Raw genomic sequence first — 23,603 nt, 5'->3', positions numbered from 1 at the left:
TACTCAAAAAATCGTATTACTTCTCTTGTTGGTTGTTAGAGGCACTTTGTGGCGAAAAATAATGATGATGTGGCAAAAACGAAAAGCGTGGGACCAAAAACGGCCGAACAAAGACAAACTAGAACCTGAATTGAATACTAATGAGTTTATAATTTTTCTGTTAAGCTAGAAACTTTTGCACCTGAAGATGCATGTAAAAGAATTGAAAAAAAACTTCATAAGGAAGAAACCAATTAATTCGAATTACAATCATGAACATAAAGGAAATTTGGTAAATTATTTTGGTCTAGGACGATTGAGCAAAATTTTCAGAATTGATCCCTAATTCTACCAATAACAGTGAGGTCGAGATTATAGGTTTGTTGTTAATAATCGAATTTTTTGGGCATGTTAGACGATTCCAGGTCAGAGATGTAAACATACCAAGTGAGGTCTGGTGATGGGATGTACATACCAATAAACGTCTTATGCCCAGGTCAAAACATCGTCCTGCCCGAATAAACACCGGCCACCGTCAAAGAAACTCGCATCGACTTTATGAGCTCCGGGTTCAATTTATCGAGCGATTTATAACGTTGGAAGGATGTTTCTGATTCATATCTGGAAGCCATTACTTCAAATAGGATACACGTGGGTGAGGTATCCTTCATTCGATCCAATGCGTAATTCCTAACGTATTCTTTAAGGATACAATTATGGTTTTTAAACATCTCTTAGGAGAAAACATTTAAACCACAACTGACGGCTGGTTTCATAAAAGTAAAAATATGTCTGGTTTCATCATCCACTTATTTTATTTCAACTGTTAGAGATAAATACTTTTGTAAGACATTGTGTATAAGCTGAACAACGAGAAGTAGCGGACAAGAAAAGAAAAAGATAGATCAAACTGAACATTCAACAACCTACAAACGATTCGGCATAATTTCATAAAGATAGTGTGTTTCGACCTGATGTAGTCAGGAGAGAAAATTAATTCGGTTTAAATTTAGTCCACCCGTTTTGTTCTGCAGTATTTTAGGAATATAATCAGTAACGTTTGTAAGTTTAATCTAACTTATATTAGGTTAATTGCACTATTTGTCAGATATTAAAGACAGGCTCTAAAACAAACTTTACAAATTATGGACGAAAAGGAAAACAACAGTGTAAACATTGCTATAACTCATCTTCAAAATGTCTAAGAATAAAATATGTCTTCTTTCCAGGAACTGTTAAGGTTCTCCCTTTGGAACAACGTAAAACAGATATCCCTTCCCACCCTTGATAGGGTGGAAATTATTCATATGGAGAGATCATGCCTAGCACTTCCCTCCGATGAAAAATCATAGGGAAGACAATGAAAAACGATTCTTTCTGTGTCCGTCCTCGTTTATTCCCGAGGGTTTTTAACGACATGTAATATTAATTTTCAATAGATGGCAAACTAGTTTCCTCGGTTCCTAGAAACTTCTAAGCTTTAGAGTTCGTTACGATAATTAAAATGAGGGAAAGCCTGTTTGTCTTCTAGTTCGTTACTAACTAGAACTACCAATAACTAGTTAATTAATGAATGAATACAACTGCAATTCTCACATCAGTGACTTTTTTTTAGATGAATGTGAGTTTGCCGCATTATGTTGTTATGTGTTACTACATCAATACCCGTGACATTATTATGTTTTATGAAAATATACAGTGTTCATGGTTTTGGTAACATTAATGCCTCGCATTGAAGCACTACCGCAATGAGATTACAAATGGAGGGGGAGCAACAGACACACAAGTACGAAACTCCATAATTTGAAGAAGAAAAAAAAAAGTTGGTTCGCATAAATGTATAAAATGACTAAACACGTATCACATTCTAAAAAGTCAATATTTTAACATAACAAACTTAAATCACAATGAACAAAACCAACCGTAGATTCTCCATTATTATTGTCACAAAGCATCTAGTGTTTGATCAGTTTCTTGGCATTTCACCGATCTTTTACAGGAGGATAAGTATCATAATGCACAATATGAAATCATCCGTGTGCTTGTGTAATAAATATGTTTGTTTATAAAATAAAAATATTAAAAAGTGTGTAACATGTGCACTATAAAAAACACGGGTTTCTGTACACAGAATGAAGATGCATAACTAATTTGCTGAAAAGTACCATACTTAGCTTGATACGGATTTTTATTAAATATTCAATTTCCATAAATTAATAATTGATATCCAAGAAACACCACGGTAGGTACAAATACTATATTGTTCACTCGTCAAAAAATTACAATGTGTAACTAATTTAAAGAAAGCCGTAGTATGTCAACGAGATAAAGGAGAAACAGTCTGCAAAAGCAGAGTTATCTATACCACCGTCGTGAACACAGCGCATTTGTAGCTGAGCCGATAAAATATTATCTAGTCGTCGGGCTGTTCTTCCCAGAACAGACCTGACATAACATACGTCATCTGGAAAACGCGAGAAGGCCCGATCTGTCTTTGCAAACACACTCTTCTCTTGTTGCTCCGAAAAACTCAATCCTGCCGAATTTGATAGATTGAACTTCTTTAAAAAAGAAAACGCCTAAGACAAAAATTTAGAAAATTTCAACTTTGAATAAGCCGTGAAACGATGTAAATCAACAGATCATAACTTGTTCGATGGGAAGGAAACAAATTGTAACGTACTTTTAGAAGTAGACACAAAATGAAACAGAATGTTTGTATAATTTTGACCTGGAATGATCAAATTTTTTTTATCAATCCCCACATAAATTAATAATTTTTTTAAATGGAATGTGCTAAAAGGTTAAAGTAGAGCACATATTTAGTAACACTTGTTAAAGTCACATTAGTTAAGGTATCAGCAATTTCACAGACGTGGTCGTGGGGTTCGAGTGCCGGTGAAGACGCTTGGACTTCTTTCACCCTCATCATACCACCACAAACGGTAGTTAGTGAAGTATACAACGATGTATAAAATGCTCAACAAAAATATATTAAAAAAATATACATAATGATTGTAAAAACTATTCCTGTTTTACGTTTACATATTGTATCTTAAAAATTGTGGGTTTTTATCATATTGTAATAAAAAAATACAATATGGTCGATCATACATTAGAACCAATAAAATGTACAATTTTAACTGAGGTGAGACTTCCCTTGACCCCTTTTCCCTAACTAACGGAAAAATAAGAAAATTGAAATGGTAAATTTAGCAGATGAAAAGCTATGAATAAATGGAAAATTCGATCGACCTTGGAATAATCGGCGTCTCGAGCAAGGCACGAGAAAACAAGAGTTTGTTTTTCATAAGGAAAGCCGAACTATTACTACGAGATATGTTGAGGAATAAAAGGAAGGCGTGAGGAAATTAACGGACTTTCTTACATTTGAGGGATAACGCCGTGATTTATACTTCTTGGGTTTGGTTTTCACTGGAATCAATAGGTTCTGGATGTGGAATAATTCGGGAAGTAAATCTTGTACCTGGAAACAGGGCAATTAAAAAAAAAATTATTAAATTGTTCAAAGTCAATAATGAAAACAAAAACATTGGGTTTGCTAATGCAGAAATAAATTATAGAATATTAAAAATTAATATAAATTCAAATGTATAAGGTTCCGGAGAAATGGCATCAATATATCCTGCCGATGCAATATTCTAAACACGTTTTTTTTCTTTTTTGCAAGCATTTTTGCAAGCAAATATATTTCAAAGAAACCTGCAATGCACTAGTTCACACCATTTGAAGTTTAATTGTCAATTCCAAGGCCAGATTTATTGAAATCATAAATAAATCTAATCAACCAGGACGACAAGACTTGAAATATAACACCACCTTATTTTACCGCTGACAAGTGCGCCTCGGATGCGATTGTCTAAATCAATTTAAGCAACGATCTCCCACTGTCAGATGTTGGTGAGACCGACAAAAGAAAGGTCGATAAAGAACCAAAAGGGTATTGATCCGGCAGGGAGCGGTAGCCCCTAGTGAATCACCCAGACTAGCTGTCTCCACTAACAGTCTAATGCCAAACTACCCTTTCCACCCTGTTATCAGTTCAAAAAATATTAGAAAACGTGACATTAATTTAAACGACTAATTTTTATTTGTAGCCTATGTTATTTATTTGAAGCGATGTCTGACCGGTTTGAGCTAAATTCAGCCCGGCTGTGCTTTGTGTTGCTTGTCAGACTTTTACACATTTATTCTGTACGTATCCAGGCCATCGAGTTTAAATTTATACATCAAGCACCGCCTCATCGTTTTACAACACTACATACTAAACGAATCAGGCAAACCGCTAAACTAGCAACTATAGTTAATACTTAATTGAACAAAGTGGCAAGTCGAGACATCTATGTTCAAAAGAAAATATTCAACTGACATAAAGAAAAGACCTTTTTTGCACAACTCTTCACAAAACTGGATATCCTTGCCCCATTTCATTCGTAGCGTGAGCAAATGTTCAAACACTTTCCTGTAACAGTTAATGACGGTCATCTACCAATTATCAGCCTCCGGACTATATGCAATTTCTTTCAGTAAAATGAAAATTTGGAGAAAAACACACTACCATGTTTCACAGTTTGATTTTATCATAATGTAAGGCGACCATATCATATGTACAAACGAGTCGGAATAACTAAGACACAGAGCCATATAGTGATTACTATAATAAAACGCATGCATCGTACGTGTACCACCCACCCACCTAGACAAAATTCCGTGCTGTTAAATTAGAATAGTTGCACGTTCCCAACGGTGATGGAATACCGGAGCATAATCATGTTTAAATCTCATTTCCATTGCAAGATGAATGTGCGGTTTTGAACGTTAAAAATGAGATCAAAACCCGTGCTATGTCTATCGTGTTTGCCTATTACAAGAATATCTGCTTCTGTAAAATCGCGTGTTTTTAATTTATTTTTTAGTTTGCTAATCTTCTCTGTATCGTTCCAATTTTAGTATATGTACTGCCGAAGCGAGTACGTGTATTTTTTTTAGTTTATTAGTATTCATTAAAGTTAATGTTATCTGCAGTTTGAGCCTTATTCGTCACATCACAGGTCGCCTCATTTTCGCTTTTTCTCCTTGGCTTTTTATCATAGACATAAGGCCAGTATTGACAGTAAGAAGAGGAAACTCGACAGGAAAAGGTGCGTCGCGTCACCCTACCGACAATAGACATTCAATTCGGGATATAACAATTATGTTAATAGTATTTAAATAACAAAAAAGCACCCTCGTCTTTACTACCTCCCTAACCATCCCTAACTCACTGTAGTATTCATCAGGAAAATACAACCCAATAAATAAACGAATAATATAGGAACATATATACACAATTCCTAGAATAATAAATTTAGCAAAGGCCTAGGGCAACTATTTTCCATGAACTCGCCCTTATCTGCCAAAGATAACTTCAAGCCACTCAAGGCGAGTTCCGGTCCTTCCTGGGATCCCCCCACCGACGCAGCCGAATTAAAAATTAAGCTTGACATTTTGATTGAAATAAAATGTCCATCTGCTTGAATTAACTATAATTAAATCTACGTTGAAAAATTCTCTTGAAACCATATCTTTCGTCCATGAAAGGTAAATTGAAATCATTAACAAACAACAAATACTTTTTCGTTCCACTTCTCGTTAAACGCATACTCATGTTCTGTACGTACAGAAACTCTGAGTTCTATTTGAACTTCAACAATAGCAACTCTCTGGCTTCTGTTTAAACCTCCAACAATCACCTACCATGTCCCTACCATGTCAACACAAGCAGAAAATATTAAGGTAATTAATTATTGTAATTCAGTTTTCTTCGTATAAATTATCGAGAGTACAGGAATAATGTAACACGAGCTGCAGCAACCGAACAGTTAATTAGATTACTTCTATTTAGTCTCCATAAACAATTACACAATTTTAAAAATTTAAATAATTTTATAAATAAAATTTTATAAATAAATCAGTTTAAAAATAAATCCATTATATTTAGTGGTCTATTGACCAAATTACTTCTTTCAATTAATTAATCTTTTTATGTAAGGTTTTGGTTGAAATTAAAAAGTTAGTGTCACGAGCGGGATTCGAACCCACGACTTTCGGCTCAATACGCTGCTGCTCTAACCACTTGAGCTATCGTGACTCTAACACCAACTTCCCATCTCAACATGCAACCTTTCGAATTTTCCCTCCTTTTTGCCAGTTCTCAATTGAGTAATCAGTGGCCACGGGGAGCTGTAAGCTCGTGAAAATAGCTTTTTCATTTCAATTAAAACCATGCATAAAAAGATTAATTTTAAAATAAACTTCCAACGACGAATTCATCACACTGTTTAAAATTCCACATTTCTTTAATGTCGGCGAGATTTAATTACTATATTACTAACTTATAATTACTATATTATTTCCGGTCGTAAATCAGTAAAACTAGATATTCTTAACAAAGGATGAACTGAAAAATTCGTCTGATTTATATACCGGTAAACGTTTAATTAATTAGGACAAGAACCCAAACAAATCGGGAGGTCCATTTCAATTTCATCAGTCACGGGAAATATTTTAGATTGAAAACAGCCTTGTGTAATAATTAGAAATGCCACTTACGAACTCAATAAAATGATGATGAAAAATATAATTTGTATACATATTATACAACATTCCCTTTACGATGGATAAATAATTTTAACGTTGCTGGAATTATTCGTCTTCTGCTATTACTAGTTTGTACAATCCAAACTTTTCATAAATTTAATATTGCTTATTTTAATCAAATATTCAAGCACTGATTAAAAAAATAGTGTCTAAAATTAGCTAATCAATAATATTTGCTAGTTAATTGGATGCATTATTTGATAATGTAAAGAAATGGGAGGAAAGTAAAACAAGATAAAACATCATCACAACATTCCCGAAAATATACTTTTATTCCGAAACGTTCCCGTTGTTCCTGACCAATGTCACAATGATTCCAAATATAAAATTCTAAAAGCACCCCGGGCTTTTCGATAGGAGGAGCCCTGCCAAAATCCTCGCTCCGTTCGCAAACCGTAAAAATAATTCAAAGACAGACGACGATCGAAGGGCGAAAGCAAACGCGACACGGCTTTACGCAAAGCGTTGAAGATTGGAATTTACAAAAAGAAAAAAAAAGTACCACCAGAAGCGAAAGGATCAGGTCTAAAAGCACACTTAGAAACCAGCGCTTAGCAGTAAAATTATGTCGCCTCCGGGGAAAAAACGTGGCTACCTGCTAACCACAACATACTTGCCAAAATTTACCGTCGAAAATCCAAACCACAACTTTAAACTACGTCCCGTGACCTATTTGCTTGTTACCTACCTCCATCAATCGAAACACTGTTCGATGGCATAATGTTTTCCGACCAATACTTCACAGAAATTAGAAACACAGAAATACTTCAAAATAAAGAACTAAATGAATAAAAAAATCATCAAACGTGCTTTTCTATAGGCAAATATATTAAATTATTTAATTTTATAACAAAATATTTCGTTCACACATATCACTTATAATAAATTAAATGATTACTTGGAGATCGTGAGATGCGGCCTGTGTGATGTAGGTCTCAGAAAAAAATTTACTTTATCGTGCCAACGTTTCGATCTTTATTGAGATCACCTTCACGGTCTGCGATTTATAAACATTGTTTAAATTATACAAATACAAGTAAGATATGAAAAAATGATTTTATACAATGATAGAAATTTACGACTCAATCAAAGTATTTGTACTCACTCAAAGTGTTTGTTTTCTGTGTAGATGTGTCACTTCTGTGAGTCGTGTTGAGAGTACCATACAAATATTAATGCAATTAAAACCCAAAACAATAATATCTCACTGGCACTCTCAACACGACTCAGAGTACACAGAAAACAAACACTTTGAGTGAATACAAATACTAAAAGTCTAAAATTTCCATCATTGTACAAATTCATTTATTCACATCGGCGAGATGTTAATGCAATTAAAACAAAAAAACATCAATATCTATGTTGATAAAACCCAGGCCCTGAATGATCTCAATAAAGATCGAAACGTTGGCACGACACAAAAATGTTTTTCTAAACCTAGGTAACACCAGACCGCATCTCACGATCTCCAACCAATCATTAATTAACTGTCACTAAACACCACACAAAAATAAATTAATTATTACAGTTGAAACTCATTAAATGGGGTAACTATAAAAATGAAATAAGAGAAAGAGCAATGGGTTTAAGGTCATAGTCGCGATCTAATAAATCCACTGTCAATAAAATAAGTACATAAAATAGCAAAGTAGATAAACAACCATTATTCAGAATTATAACCAGCTTGAGAATAAAACTCATCTTTCATGGATACTTTCTTCTGAAAGCCCCGTTGGTAAACTCTACTTGTTCATAATTGTGTTTCCAACTTTCAACACCTGTACAAAAAAATATTTATAATAAAAAATGGAAATACAGTTTGCCTTAAACGTCGCTAGGAAAAACACGCGTAATCAATAAAATACCATCATACCTCGCCTGGTACGAACAGTAGTTCCCAAACGATTAAGATAAAGGAGTGTTGAACTTATTGTAAAACCAGGAGGATTTGAAATATTGTTTTTAAGTTCTATTTCCTCTTGAAAGGATTATTTCGTCCAAGAATTCCTCGGATGTGTTTATAATAATATTTTCTTTATCAAATTCAACCAGTGTGTTTTTAACTCTAGCTTATCGATTAAAAGGCCAACAATGTGTTAGACGTTTACCTTCTGGGGGGGGAGAGATTATAATATCAGTCATGAGATTGAAATTACAAGCCAAACGAATCTACACGTCTGATACAAGAATCTCTCTATCTTGGGCGATAGCACCACTTAATATTATTAGGTTCCGTAGGAGTCCCCCCCCCCCAACAGAGAGAGGAATTAGGAAATTGGTTGCAAATACGCTCGAAAGACCACTTTCTATTGATTAAAAGACCCAAGAGTAATGCGAATGGGCAAACCTTCAATTATTCGTCCACAGCCTGATCGTTACCGATCATTATTGGTCCGCCTATTCTCGCTCTGTACGCGCCCGTCGGACGCGTTGCGGCATTTCGACATATTCGGTGGTCGAGTCGATCAAGCTTTGGACGAATGTTCCACATATCGAAGACCGAACAATAATTACATTTTCTTCGAAGCAGAAATATAGTTTCACAGCTATTATTTATCAATTGTACTATTTATCAGCAGAAGAAGAACTGTTATCAAATTCAAATAAAAATTACGTGTTAAGTATCGAAAAATATGTATGTAAATGTAAAGAACATAAAATCCTTATAATACATGTGGAACTGCTGTTACCCAGCTCTAATAAAACTTTCCTTATCGCATTTGTCTGCTTGTTCCCTATTTTGAGTCTATCACATGTTTCGTCATTCCCTTACCCGATTTTCGGAATAGTAGACTAAATTTCCATCGAGCCCCTGTGACAGATCCTACAATTACCAAGAAAGAATGTGAATTTCATAATTGCTTCCCGGTCGATTATCCATCAATACAGATTTTAGTCACAGTGAAGCCCATTTCATGCCCTTAACGAAAAATTCACTAAAAGCAATCACTAAAGACTATTCTTACTTGTAGTTACTGATGTCAGAGGGTCTCCAATACAAACCAAAAAACGTACTTCCAAATTCCTTGTACCTAATCCTTCGCGCCTTCCTAACAGAAATTCTTCCGATTTCGTCAAGGAAAGGACTACTCCGAATATGGTCCTCTGCAAAGGGGGTGCCGTAAGGCTGTGTGCTCCCGACTATACCCTCACCCACCTTGCTTCCTTTCCCGACGACACAGTTGTGTTATCATAAATCGTAATTACCGCTTCTGGGGAACTTCAGTCATACGTGTTACGAATAGCCGAATGGAGTAAATTCTGGCCTATCCAGATAAATGAAAGCAAATGTACTTACTTCCACCCTCTGAAACAATACTCATCACACAATATTCCTCAATACGTTACCTTCAGTTCTTTCTCGACTCACGTCTAACCTGAAACGGACATTAACGAACAAAAAGTTATAAATTAAATGGTGCTTCGGACTACTATACCAATTCGTACCCAGAATTTCCCCCAATTTGTATCAACCACAAATAAAGATAAGTCTTTATAAGAATACAGTCCTTCCAATGCAAAGTTCTCAGAACCATTGTTAATGCTCCCTAGTACATTTCCGACACTACCTATCACAATGATTTATAAATACACTTCATTATTTAATCCCTAAACAAATTTCCAAGTTCCATGAAAGACTAGTCGATCCCTGTCCAATATTACTCACCCCTACAATAAGTTGATTATGTGCAGGATATATGCAATAATGTAAAACGATTGTATTATATCTCATTACAATCTAAAAATTAACTACTTTTATTAATTATAGTAACGTTGAATATATAAATACATTTACTCATGAAAGTAATTTTTACCCAACGAACTATTTAAAAGGTGAGACAATTTTTAACTCCGTGCAATCAATTAAAACTTTGAACTCCAATGACAATTCTCAATTTTTAAAAAAATCTAAGTTGATATCTCACAGTGATAAATGTCTTGTAAAAGAAATAAGTACACTCGTAAAACGTTTATACTAGGAGAGAATGCCCACTCTGAGATGTTGGATGTGCTTGGGCGTTATAAACCGAGAGTAGTCGAGAACAATGACTACCCAACAAGTTTTCTTTTTTTCATCAAAGCGTATTTTTTCCTAAAGAGACAAAATTGACTTTTTCCACTGATAAAGACTAAAGCGTAAGTTTTAAAAAAAAGTTCTTAATCTTTAGCTAAGCGAATAATTTTCGAAGCTCCCGAAAATCATGCCCTAAAGCACAGATGTCAAGAGTTGAAGAACTGTCCCAATATCCATCTGTTAATATGAAAAACATTAATCCGTTCTGGGCGTCGACTCTAATATGTTGAGCCTTTCCCCATCTGGTTCCAAAAGCCATTTATGGGTGCGGATTGTTTTATCGGCTTATGGAAATCAACAGGATTTTGCAGCCTCTCCTTTTTGACGTCCATTTCTTATTCTTCTTATTTATTTGGAAAACGTGGTAAGAAAAAGTCTGGCATTGACAGTGAAAAATGAGGATAAATCTCCCAGGTTTGTGATGGTGCCTTTGAAATTAAGCAGCTTGGTTATTAACAACACAAATAATATCTAAGCCACAAAAGCTTGGCTAGTCAAAAAGAATCAAACACGATCCATTGTTTTATAACAACTTTTCCCTAAAATACGGTTTAAATAAAAATAAAAAAAAATGGGTCTTTTGGACATGTACATCCTTAAAATTTAAATATGGAAACCAGGCAAACCCTCCAGTTTATGATTTTCGTTTTTTCAATTATAATATATGTTGTGGTCATGTTGACTTAGGTAAGGCAAAATAAGTACGACCAATTAAGCCCGAGAAGTGCCAACAGTTTGTAAATATTTTCTATAGACGATCTTATGTAGATTAAAGACAGTTATTGCTATGTGTATGTAATGCATTTTAAAGGATTTTCAATTACGATCACATTCCATAACAATTGCTGTTATTTTGTTTAGATATTCATTAATTTTTAAGTACGTTTACTGGGGTTAAGACTGTGTTTAGAAAACAGTGGAACTGACTTTTACATACATATTTAAACAATTTGATTTTTTAAATATAATAATGACAGGCGAAAAATTCCGCCAGCTTGAATTTTTTATTTCGATCATGAAAAAATTCAGCTTTAATTTTTCTCATTTTAAACAGTTTATGTTGTGTTTATGCGTACTTTTGATGGAATTTGGAATTTTTAATCAGTTTCATTTGAGTTCTGATTACATCGATTGTTTAGTTTTGTGCATTCTTGGTTTAATTTCCTTTTTAATTTAAAAATGCCTCTTAGTGTTAGTTGTTCTTCATTTTTATAACATTTTTCTTGACATTTACAGTTACGAAAATAACGTCTTGGTGAAAATTCAATCGTTACTGTCAAGCTCTCGACTTATTTTAAGGTCATCATAGGGTAAAACTACCTTAAATATGTTTCCAAATTATTGCAATTAAGTTTGGAATAGTTGATTTTAAATTTCTTTGAAGAAAGACTCAGTCCCAACATTTCCCCCTAATAACAATACCTTAATATAGGCCAAAAGCTTTGTGGAAACAATTGAATTTGTTTTTAGTAATCGTTTCATCTAACATTTAAAACTTAAACAAAATGTTGTATTGGATCTTCTTGAGGTCATTTTACATAAAATGACCTCAAGAAGATCCAATACAACATCAGTTTAAACTACGTAGGTCGATCAACGTCAACTAGACTTAAACAAAACAACATAAATATCACAGAACACAGTACAAAAAATGTAGAAAAATTAAGAGTAGAATTTGTTATGAGCTAACAAAAACAAAATAAAGTAGGCGAAATTTTTTGCCTGTCGACAAATAGTCAGTATCTCACTTTTGGTTGTGTGTACTGATTTTTTAAAAGATAGACCAGTTTTTTCAGGTTTTGAAGACGTCAATTGTTGTTAAATTAAATTAAAAACTTAACATTTATCAAATTTTGGGGGGAAAACTGTTATCTTGATAAAATATAAAAGTTTTTCAATTGGAACAGGCAATTTCTGTCATTTCCTTAATATTTATTAAACTTATTGGATAAAAATCTAATTTAGAACTATTGCTAAAATGCTTATTCCTTTAAAATTAATAAATAAATAAACAAATAAAAGCTTTTAAAACGAGCTTTTTCTTTTATAACATGGGGGTAAACAGGTTGTGTAATTTGCCCATTAGTACGTGGTTATCGGGGTACATAAAAGTTGAACAATACCAAAATATAATTTATTATTTTTGCTATTCCTAAGTAGATTAATGTTTTATTATTTAAATTTAATGCCAAGTGCCTCGGTGAAGAAGACAATTTCTGTTTTGTCTGTTTTCAAAAGTTCCAATCATTATTCCGACATTGTAGCTATAGTATTTTCGGTGTCGCCCCAGAAGAGGAAGTTTATTCAATTGCCTAACCTTATCCTTCTGTACAAAGTTACAGAAAACCCGATCTAGTTGTTATAGATTTTTTGTTTTATAATAGGGGATATTGCAAAAAAAACTTTTTTTTAACTTAAGCGTTACTTTAGGTGAACAAAATCTGTAGGGAGATAACTAACTGAACAAGCAGTAATGTATGCACGTGGGGACGAGTTATTTTAGGTCGGTTGATCGAGTGGGAGGTGAACGGGCAGGTCGAACGCGATGCGTGAAGACAGACGATGAATGATAAACTACGGGGTTGTTAGACAAAAGAAAAAGGAGGCATGGTAAAAAGAGAAGAGGGTGAAGCGACGTTGCCTGTATTACCGGCAACATGGCTTCAGCTGTACCTGATGCAGTTTTGTTTATACTGAGTCGGCATGTGACAGAGGAAAACTAATATGTTTAAGGTAAAAATCGCTTACCATATCCGGTCCGATATCTTTCATTTCCCGGTAAGAGCGAGTAAGAAGCATGCAAATCGTAGCTGATCCCCTTGAGCAATAAATCCAAATTTGCGATGGAGGGGGTATTCACTTGAGACAATATATACACACTTGACACTGTACACAACACTAGATATACAACTGTACAATTCCGTTCGAATGGTACTATTTACAGGGATCAAGGTGCCACGCCAGGCTTGTTCACATGTCTCGCGATAGGAACGGAGGTCGGACGAAATGAACTGTTCCTCACTGAAGGCGAAGTGAGCGTGTGAGAGACCGGCGGTAAACGGTCCGAGGGTGGGAGGGAGCGCCCAGGCCGGCCAACCTAACCGGCGGGATTTTACCGGAGGGGCCGCCGGACCTACGACGATATTGATTTTCCCCACCCGGCATCGCAACTCTCCTAGGTTTACATCCGCAGCTTCTTTCACTGTCAAGATCAAAATACCGAAAATAAAACAAAAAACTTGAACTGTGATAAAAATTTACATTGGATCGGGATATCGGCTGTCAGGGAAGGAAGTGAAACCCGACCCCTCAACAAAAAAAAACCACCTTCAAAAAAATCAATATCAAATTCCACTGTATACCGCCGGCAATATACTTTAAATTTATCAAAATGCTATTCTTAATAACACTGCTATGCCTGCTGACTGCATCAGCCAAAGCTCGTGTCATTACATATTTTATGCTTAGAAAAAATCAATTTTATGATTAATTTAAGTTATGATAAAATTTTAGAATTGTTCATGCAAAATATATCATATTACTAATAAAGACGTTAATAATAATATTTCAAGGCAAAATATATAAAATTAATGTTTTTAAATCGCGAACTAGACCTCCTTCGGACGCGGAATTTCGAGTACAGACCTGGCAGGAGGGACAGAGTTAAAATAAAAGAAATCGGTATTATTGCTGAATTGTTTTCTCAGGAAAAACTATTTTTAATGAAATACGAAACTTTTATCCTGGGGAAATTATGAACCCGGAGAAGAAAAACAAACTCGGTAATTCTATCCGTATCCAGGTTTTGAATTGACAAGCTTTAAATTCACCGATGGCCGTTACGAGAATTTCTCAAGTATATACGCGTACTTAAACCGTGGAGGAATGGTATATCTGGGTCTGACTAAAAAATCGACTCACTAGAAAGTCCGATATAAAAAAGCATTTGACCATCTTCAGTGAATAATTCGGTCAAAGTGAATCTTGGACAAATGGTAAACAAAATTCAAACTATGGATGTGTTTTGCATTTTTTTAAAATCTTAAAATCATCATGGTCAATTAATTATCTATTCAACCCCCCCAAAAAGTGTCTTTACGTCATAACAATAAAGCATGTCATGCCTAGTTTGTCGTGGGTGTTGGCATGCGATCGGGTAAATACATTTAACTGACCCCGACAACTATCACTTTATAGGGTCCGTCTTCTATCGCTAGCTTAATTTGAGTTGTATCATACACGACCTGTGTTTAAAAAAACCTAGGTAGACAATAATTGTTTAGTAAAACGTAATTCGACTCCGGCTTATTCTGATCGTGCTTTTTTGAGTATTTGATTATCAATGAAATATAGGATAACTATGTATGTATTATAAATATTGTTCTAATCCAAAGCCCATGTCTTTAACAATAACTTTACATATATCGGGCTGGAAGGCAACGAACTTGGAGACGATGCGGCGAAAGCCAAGGTAGGCTCACCTCCAGATCTTACTATCGCGATCCGACACGCTGACGCTAAACGAGCAATAAAGAATATGGTAAAGAAAAGGCGGCAGCGTCAGTGGACTGGATCGTCCGAGAATCTAAACCGCAGAAGAATCATCCTACCTAACCCAACGCCTACGCGTTGGCACAAGAACACTTACTCTTGGGCCAAAGCATGTATGTGTCCAGCATGTAGAGAAACGTTGCTCCCACCTGGTTGAAGGGTGCAATTCATTGGCTCCATATAGAGAGCGTGTAGGAATGCCCCCCGACATGAGAAACGTGCTTGAGCTCAACAACGAATATCTGAGTCCCCTATTCCGATTTCTGGAGGAAACCGGGGTAATTACGTATATATGGATAGTTTGTTTATTTCAGATAATCTTATTTTATTTATACGAAATTTGGTGATAGATGTTTCAAGTGTTTCATGAAACTGTAAGTAATGCATGATGTGTTTGCAGTACAAGAGTATCGATGGCATCAAGTACTACATTGATCCTTAATCAGACCAGTATTTAAGTACACTTGTTTATATGCTTGATAAAGGGTGATGGAGGAATATGTAGTATGTACTCCATCCAACACCCTACTTGAATGAAAGGAATGTAAATAAGATCAAAGAAGAAGAGAGAAGAATGAGTGATAGAGTGAGTGTGTTTAGGTTAAAACTGCATGCGCTGGGGTCTGATAGCTAGCTACTTGACCCTAACTTCAACGATGGTACGTATAAGACCAATGTCTGACCCCGGTCCACCAAAACACCGAAATGGGTGATTCTCGAGGTTTGCTATAGGCTCGGTTCTGCACATATAAATAAATGCAGTGCATATTTGGATAGAATTGAGCCAATTAAAATAAATATAAAAAAATATCACACAAATTTCATCGTACACGCCGAATACATAATACATTTAATCCAAGGATTTCTAGATGAAAACAAAATTTCGAAGGTAACGCAATACCGGGCAATGGCAAACGTACAATTACAAATCAGTGTGATTACACCGTTTGCAACTATAGCCAGACGAAAACGTGACCGGTACGTGTACCTTTCGGTCATCAGAGGCTGACTCAGACTCTCACTGTGCATCGTTAATAAAATTATCCCTAAATTAGTTCAGCAGAGATTAACCGTTGAACCCATGATAATATCGTTTCAAAACAAACGATTTACATAAACATAGTAACTAAAATAGATAAACCTAACATGGAACTATCATCATTAAAGGAAATTTATTTATAATGAGAAAGTTGAGACAAAATCGCGTTCGCTCGCGCGGGTGTTTAGCCCGCAACGGTTGATAGTGGGAGTGACCGATTATCGTGTTTGACACGAAAATGTCTCGCGTTCGAACCTGGCTGCGCCTTTAAATTTTACTTTATCATCATTTGAAAAAATATCGTCGTGGTCACATAACCTCGCCACCCATGTCCACGAAGCACAACACACTCCTTTGTATGTCTTGAATGCTGGGCGTACTTAGATATACGAATTCATGTGTGTGCACGCGCGATTCCAACCTGATTCCAAATATAACACATCTTTAACAGGCAACTCTCCTACTTTCAAATTACGCTGACCTCCTGATGGAAAATAACTAATTAGCCTTAAATGTATGAACAAATAATAATATCGTTTCAACGTCTTTGCATTTCAGAGGCTGGGAACTTTTGCTCTACGCTCAACTATGCTTTATAATGCAAAAGTCAAATAGCTTCGTTATAATTTCTCATCACTCCATCATGCCCGCTTATTGGTGTATATATTATTCATAGTTTTATTTCTTTTTTTATGCCAGTTAAAACGATACATAAAATGTTATACAGTGTTGCATCGAAAACCCTTTGAAACAAAAGTAAATTCAAACAAAAATCTTTCGACAAAACCTTTATTACTATTGTAATTATCATTAAAGATGTGTGTTGTTAATGCCCTGAACGATCAAACAAAGCCAGATGCCCCTCTTGCCCTCAATCGTTCCAGCACAAAACAGGCCTGAAAAATTAAAACACCAGCCAAACTATCTGCATGTTCACTTTGGCAATTGTTTATAGAACATAAATAAATATTTGTAAACTGGGGAAAGCTTTTTTTATATTTTCTTTTTAATTTATGACGTGATTAATTACGGTTGCGTTGGGCACGAAAGACGTTTAAAACAGTTCAAGTATATGGCTTATGATGTCAACTGACGATATGAACGTTTTAGCTTGTTATTTCTACAATAATTACGACCGAAATTGGAAATATTTATAAGCTCTGCATTGTGATTAACTATTAGAGAGTAAAAAACACGGTAAACTTAAGTTGCATATCCTTTTACGGGATTACAATTTATTAACGCTCTTAGTTTTTAAAATGTACAATATGTACATGTTTAAATTTATTTTTCTATAAATAATAAACTCAAAAGCCAGTTCATAGCATAACAAAAGTTGGTTAATAACGAAGATTACAGAGAACCAGGTTTATCCAGGGCCGAAATTGACAAAATAAATTTTATTGCACTACTGCTAGAAACACGAATGAATGGTAAAACAAAGGTGGGATAAAAAAAGTTTTATTGCGTATTTGCTCCAGTGATAAAGTTGTAAAATTGTATTGATGCTTAAATTAAAATATTTATACTAATATTTATTAAGAAATATTTCAAAATAAGATGTAGGCACTTTAAAAATCGTTAAAATTACTTTTATCTGGAACTTACTAATTAAGAACAGAAGCCTCCAAAAGACAAATAAAATTAATTATCTGATATTGAGTTTCATGCCATGAAGATGAAATATGATGACACTGTATAGGTATTTGCCGATCATTAGTACAGCACATGACCAAGAAGAAACAGAACGCCTGAAAATCGAATTCAAAGAATTTCGCCTTGCGCACCGACTACAATAGTTGATATTAAATTTCGCAATGTGCAAACTCATATAAAAAGAATCGTCGTCAATTCGCCCATGAAGATCAAAGTTGAAAAATCAACAAAAAAAACCCATTGCAAAAAGGAAGGATTGACGAACCCGAGGAGTTCTAATTAAGTAATTCCTCCATCACATATCATATGGTGAAAACTATCACAATATCTCAGTTGCGTGCCACTCACATCTTGCTTTCCTTCTATGTAACATCTATTGGGAATTACTTCTCTACCTCTCGCCTCCTCAGTGCGCTTTCACACGAACCCAGCATTACAAGTCAAGAGGTCAAAATTGATTTTAGAACATGCTGAAAATCTTGACCAGTTTAAACTGAAAAAACCAATAATCCTATTTTAAAATAGTACACCCCACCAATGTTCCTCTATAACAAAACATTAAATGAAAATAAATAAAGTAAATTTTCTTTACATATTAATGATCTTAGTAACTTAAGGTTTAATAAGATTTTAATATTTTAGCAACGTCCACGATCAACGTGAAAACACACACGCATTCAAACAGTCACCAATTATAATCATAATAACGCTTTTAAAAACATTTTATTAAACGATAACAAACTATCAAACAAGTATAAAGATAAAGATAAATATAACCATTTCAATATGGGAAAAAAACAGTCACTATATCAAGCGTAAGAGTTGTAGAAAAAAATTGATATCCCGGATAATTCTATTTCACTTCACCCAATCACTCAAAATGAATGTCAATAAATGTTGAAAAGTCTGACCAAAACACGCGAAAATGGAGCGCGATACATATTTTCAATTACTTGGAAGTAAGGATATTAATAAAGGATAATAACCTTTCAAGGTGAAATCATGTGAAGTATGAATGCAAGATATGTCCATTAACGACCTTTCGATCCATAAATCTATTTAAAATTCATTAACAATGAAAATTCTACCCAAATTTTACCGAGTATTAATACTTACTTAATCGTCCTGATTCTATTATACTTGCTGTAAATTTTACTCCAGCCCACCACTCATCATGGAACTGATTGCTGAAGCGGTGATAAAATTACACCAAAATTTTTTCATTATGGCTTTCTCCGTATGTTTATTTTAAATTACGATTATTTAATTTTTTCTTTCAATGCAAAATTTATACTGAGCAGGAATGTGTGCAAGACGAACAGCGAAAATACAAGGACCATAAATGATGATTAGTGACCAACTACTCTACCGAACCAACTAATGATCTTTCCGTAAAGCAAAGTAAATGAAAATTCATTAGTTTACCCAAGTTACACCGCAATACTTTCGCCTTCCAGTACGCAATCAACAATATCAACGTTGACCAGTTGTTATGTTTGACTTAGGAGTCACATTTAGCTCCGACTGGAAATTTAATTCTGCTACATACAATTACTAAAAAAGCGAATCATATCCCTGGATTTGTTCAGAGAAGATGGCTGAATATATTAATCCGTTCGCTTTGAAACTTATTTCAATCCTTAGTTCGATCGCATTTGGAATATGCAAGGATTGTATGGGCGCACTCTAACAAAAGCGACATCGGACGTCTGGAAAGGATTCAAACCGAGCTCTTAAATTCATTTCCTCCAGTATTGCTCAGGAATCGGATGATGAACATTTACTCTTCCCTCAGATGGTTTCACTCGAGCTTCGAAGGAAAATTAGCTTCCTATCGCTTCCTATCATTCGGTTGGATATCCATTTCACGTTCCGGGTCCCACAGCGCACCCACTTTTCCAAAAGCATGGCTTTACTGACAGACCTCCTAAGGGCTTTTGACAGTACGGGACCACAATTGCAAGTCTTTTGATTGGCGCTCCCACATTGATTTACGTTTTCCTCAGGTCGTTCATCAAAAAATGCAAATAAGTGTTGGGACCCTACATCTGTAGCTTATTGTACTTAAGCACTTATATTATTCTATTGACCTAAAGTCTTGGTTGAGATGAAAAAGTAGTCAAACCCATACGACCTTGGACTTAAAATTGAATGGTATGTGTAAAATTGTGGGTTCAAATCCCGCTCGTGAAAATAACTTCTTCATTTCAACCAAGATCTTAGATAGATAATAGGTAGGTCAATTATAACTACTAAGCATATAGGGATTTTTAGGTTATTTTTACTCCATTACATTTCGTGGTCCGATTGACCAAATAACTTCTTTAATTAATCTTTATGTAAAGTATTGGTTGAAATGAAAGTCTTTTTCATTTCAACCATTACCTTATATAAAGATTAATTTATTTTTACTCTTCATATTTATATATAATTTATGTTTTTGTCTGATCTGCCTTGGTCGCCTGTGAACCATCTGAGCTGTAAGTAATGAAACAAAAACGTATCTAGTTCATTGGTGTGCAAACTACTGGTGAATATTTTACGGAATTTTAATTATTTTTTTTTTAAATAGGGCGATAATTCACACGTTTACTTAAATTTTATCAACGATATCAGTTTATATTTAATTTTGTCAACAAATAATGCAATGAAATTTTTCGTATAATTTTTTCTATAATAATCTTTCTCTGTGCTTATAATGAAAAGGTGAACAAAATTAATTAACGGGATGATTATACAGCCAAAAAGAGCTCGGTTAATTAGGACCGTTCACGTTACCAACCATGGCCGTTCACAAAGGCGAAACCCACTAAGTCGTATGTAATTCGAGAAAGAAACCTTTTTCTCGCACAAAATAAGACGTGTATAACAAAAACATACCTTTTTAAAACTAATTCATAGCGATTTCCAAGGAGAATTTGATATTTATGCGTTGAATTTTAAATGGTAATTTTTGGCTATTGCGTAATACGGTATCCTGAGTAACGAGAAGAATGCAACAGATCTATTTGAACAGATCAGCCGGACTGAAAGAATGGCAAATCCGATCCGTCTCAATTCCGATTATATGTTGTCCATTCTTATCGAACTTCGTACAAAAACGATGAAAGCAAACAACGCGCTTTGAAACTTGGCGAGCTGTTTACTCATGGTATTTCCCACTCCAAATAGATAAAGGATGCTTTACTTCATGGCAACTACATTTATCTAGGCTGAAGTGTCATCAAGATATCAACACGGTATATAATGAAATTTGGTCTTTAAAAATAATTTTGATCGGTCTGGTTGGTCTGTCAAGATAGTCTCGGCATTGTACATTATTATAGTTAGGAATATAATTTTTTTATGAGCGTTCGCAACAGCAGAGGTTATATCAACCCTCGGGGTGCCGGTGTTTTTGAAAAAAAAAAGCCCATTTGTAAGTATGTCAGGTTCGAATACAGGACCTTTACCTACAGTGAGGGCCGAGTCAACGCACCGTTGCGGCCACCGACGCCCCGATATTACTTACACTAATAGGATTTTACTTTGACCTCATAGTAAATTAGAGTAAATCTTGCGATACAGGAGAGTTTACGTGCACTTACCAGTTGTAAGTCGCGAAAATTCGACAGGCTAAACCGAGATTAGAACCGATCGCTAGCACGGTTACAAGTCTGGCGCGCTAACCATTCGGCCATTACGACCCCCTCTGTTTTAATACATATTTATAATATACTATACAAAATATTTTCGTTTCATATAATAATACTCTATATTAATTTAATTAAACGAGCCGTGAAGATTTTTTCGGAAATTTATGTAATAATACGCAGCGAAAGAGCAATCAAATTTTCGTTAAGAAACATGTTTTTTATTGTATTAAAACTTCATTTATTTTAAATACAAAACATACATTGGATTATCTTTATATTTTAAAATTGTATTTGATTTAAACATGTGTTGAGCATACTTGATCGAGAATCGTCACCCCATTCGAAGGGTGTGAACAGGAAATAAGGAGAGCTTCCCTTCCGCTCTCTTCGCCCCGGGATGTAGATTGCGGCCTATATGTAACGAGTAAATAATAAGAAAATTCCCTTTTCAGTATTGGGAAAATATTGAAATTTAAATTGATTCCCACTTAGGCCGGCAAAGAAAGGAAATCTGCCCTCCCATGGGGGGGGGGTCGCGACGTGATGCCTTTACAGAGACCTCTTTTTCAAGTATCGTTACCCATGACATTACGCCGTGAAAATGTCTTTTCCACTCCTTTAAACCTTATTATACCAGAAAACGACGCGTGATGAACAGCGATTACGTAAGCCCTCAATGACATGTATTCCGACCAATTGTATAATAGCGGACAACCACAGGAGTAAGAAAGTAAAGCAAAAATATCCTTTTCCAAATGAGCACGTAACCTTTTACGTACTTTTTGAACCTTGAGATTAGAAACTTCTTGTACAGTTTCGACACGAATCTCCACCGTGCATATCTTCCTGCCTGGTTTCGTACAAGATAGGGGTAGATTTCATGACAGAAGGGATTTCTGGTTACATCAGAACGTAGAAGCTGCTGATCAAAGAAATTACAAAACTGTTTCATATAAAGCTCTGACTGAATCCTTGAGTACAGGAAAGTAACACCAGTGATTTTCCATCTTGCAACCCAACTCATATAATACGTTCAGATTCAACCTTTAGTTACTTTTTAAACTTAATTTGAAATATATTGTTAATATTCTGAACTCTCGGTCGATGACTGTAATAGGTCGCCCTCTTATAAAACCGTGTCGAATAGGGCTTAGATTATTAAAATTTAAAATAAAATTTTATTTCCGCACACCTACGTTCTTTTAATCTTGTACGAACGATATCATGATAAAGCCGCCAGAATTGAGGATAAAAAGGATATACGAATAACTAGAAAAACTTACCAAATGCTATATATACCCAACGTCAATAAGAGGACCTGGCCGAATTTCTTTTTAAAAAATTGCCGATTATTACTCTTTATAACGCATTAAGAGCAAAAACAGGTAATAAATTGTTAGTTAAAGTTAATCTATCACTAAATCATTTTCAGGTGTGTTGATGAAATTTATTTCAAACTTTGTCGAAGTCGTGAGGAGCGTCAAGATTGAGGTAGTTTAAAAAAATACTTTTTTTTCACTGACATTTCGTCCTTTATTCGGGTTATCTTCAGGGCCTGGGTAAATTACAAAACATGTTGATTGGAAAAAAATACAATTTAAGATGTGAATATAAATTTGGAACCAAGAATTTCATACTCACATAAAGTGTGATGCTATTCATGTGGTGTCGTATTGGTTTTGTGTAAAACTGTTGTGAAACGTGAATTTGTATTCTGCTGTTTTTTGTGAGTATGAATGACTTGGTTCAAAATTTATATTTATATTTTAAATTGTAATTTTTCCAATCAACATATGTTTTGCAATTTCCCTGGCCTTGAAGATGACCCGAAATAAAGGTCGAAACGTTGGCAAAAAAAGCTGTTTTTCTGAACTACCTCATTCTTGGCTCCTCAAAACTTCAACAAATTATGATTTTTTTTTAATCTAGAATTTCTGACCTTGTTTCATTTGGTTCACATTAAAGTAAGTATGTTTTAATTAATATAAATATGGATTGAAATAAACAA

General features: G+C 34.7%; 1 protein-coding gene and 1 pseudogene across 14 annotated transcripts in view; both read right to left on the bottom strand.

The window, feature by feature from the left end:
• Positions 1-23,603, bottom strand: part of LOC106663606 (pumilio homolog 2) — a 342,434-nt gene that overhangs the window by 307,684 nt on the left and 11,147 nt on the right. For 11 of the 14 annotated variants that reach the window (XM_014388529.2, XM_024227910.1, XM_024227909.1 and 8 more), the window contains exon 5: positions 3,368-3,466. The exons of 2 other annotated variants lie outside the window; for them this stretch is intronic. In XM_014388529.2, coding sequence (XP_014244015.1) covers positions 3,368-3,466 — 99 coding nt within the window. Of the gene's footprint in view, positions 1-3,367; positions 3,467-13,462; positions 13,755-23,603 lie in introns of those variants that run through there. One more of the 14 variants, XM_014388537.2, reaches the window with a different exon arrangement.
• On the bottom strand, positions 4,886-4,974 carry LOC112127268 (annotated as a pseudogene).

The sequence above is a fragment of the Cimex lectularius genome, unplaced genomic scaffold, assembly GCF_000648675.2.
Source record: "Cimex lectularius strain Harlan isolate CLEC.00 unplaced genomic scaffold, Clec_2.1 scaffold135, whole genome shotgun sequence".
Classification (NCBI taxonomy): domain Eukaryota; kingdom Metazoa; phylum Arthropoda; class Insecta; order Hemiptera; family Cimicidae; genus Cimex; species Cimex lectularius.
This window is presented reverse-complemented; position numbering and strand designations above follow the sequence as displayed.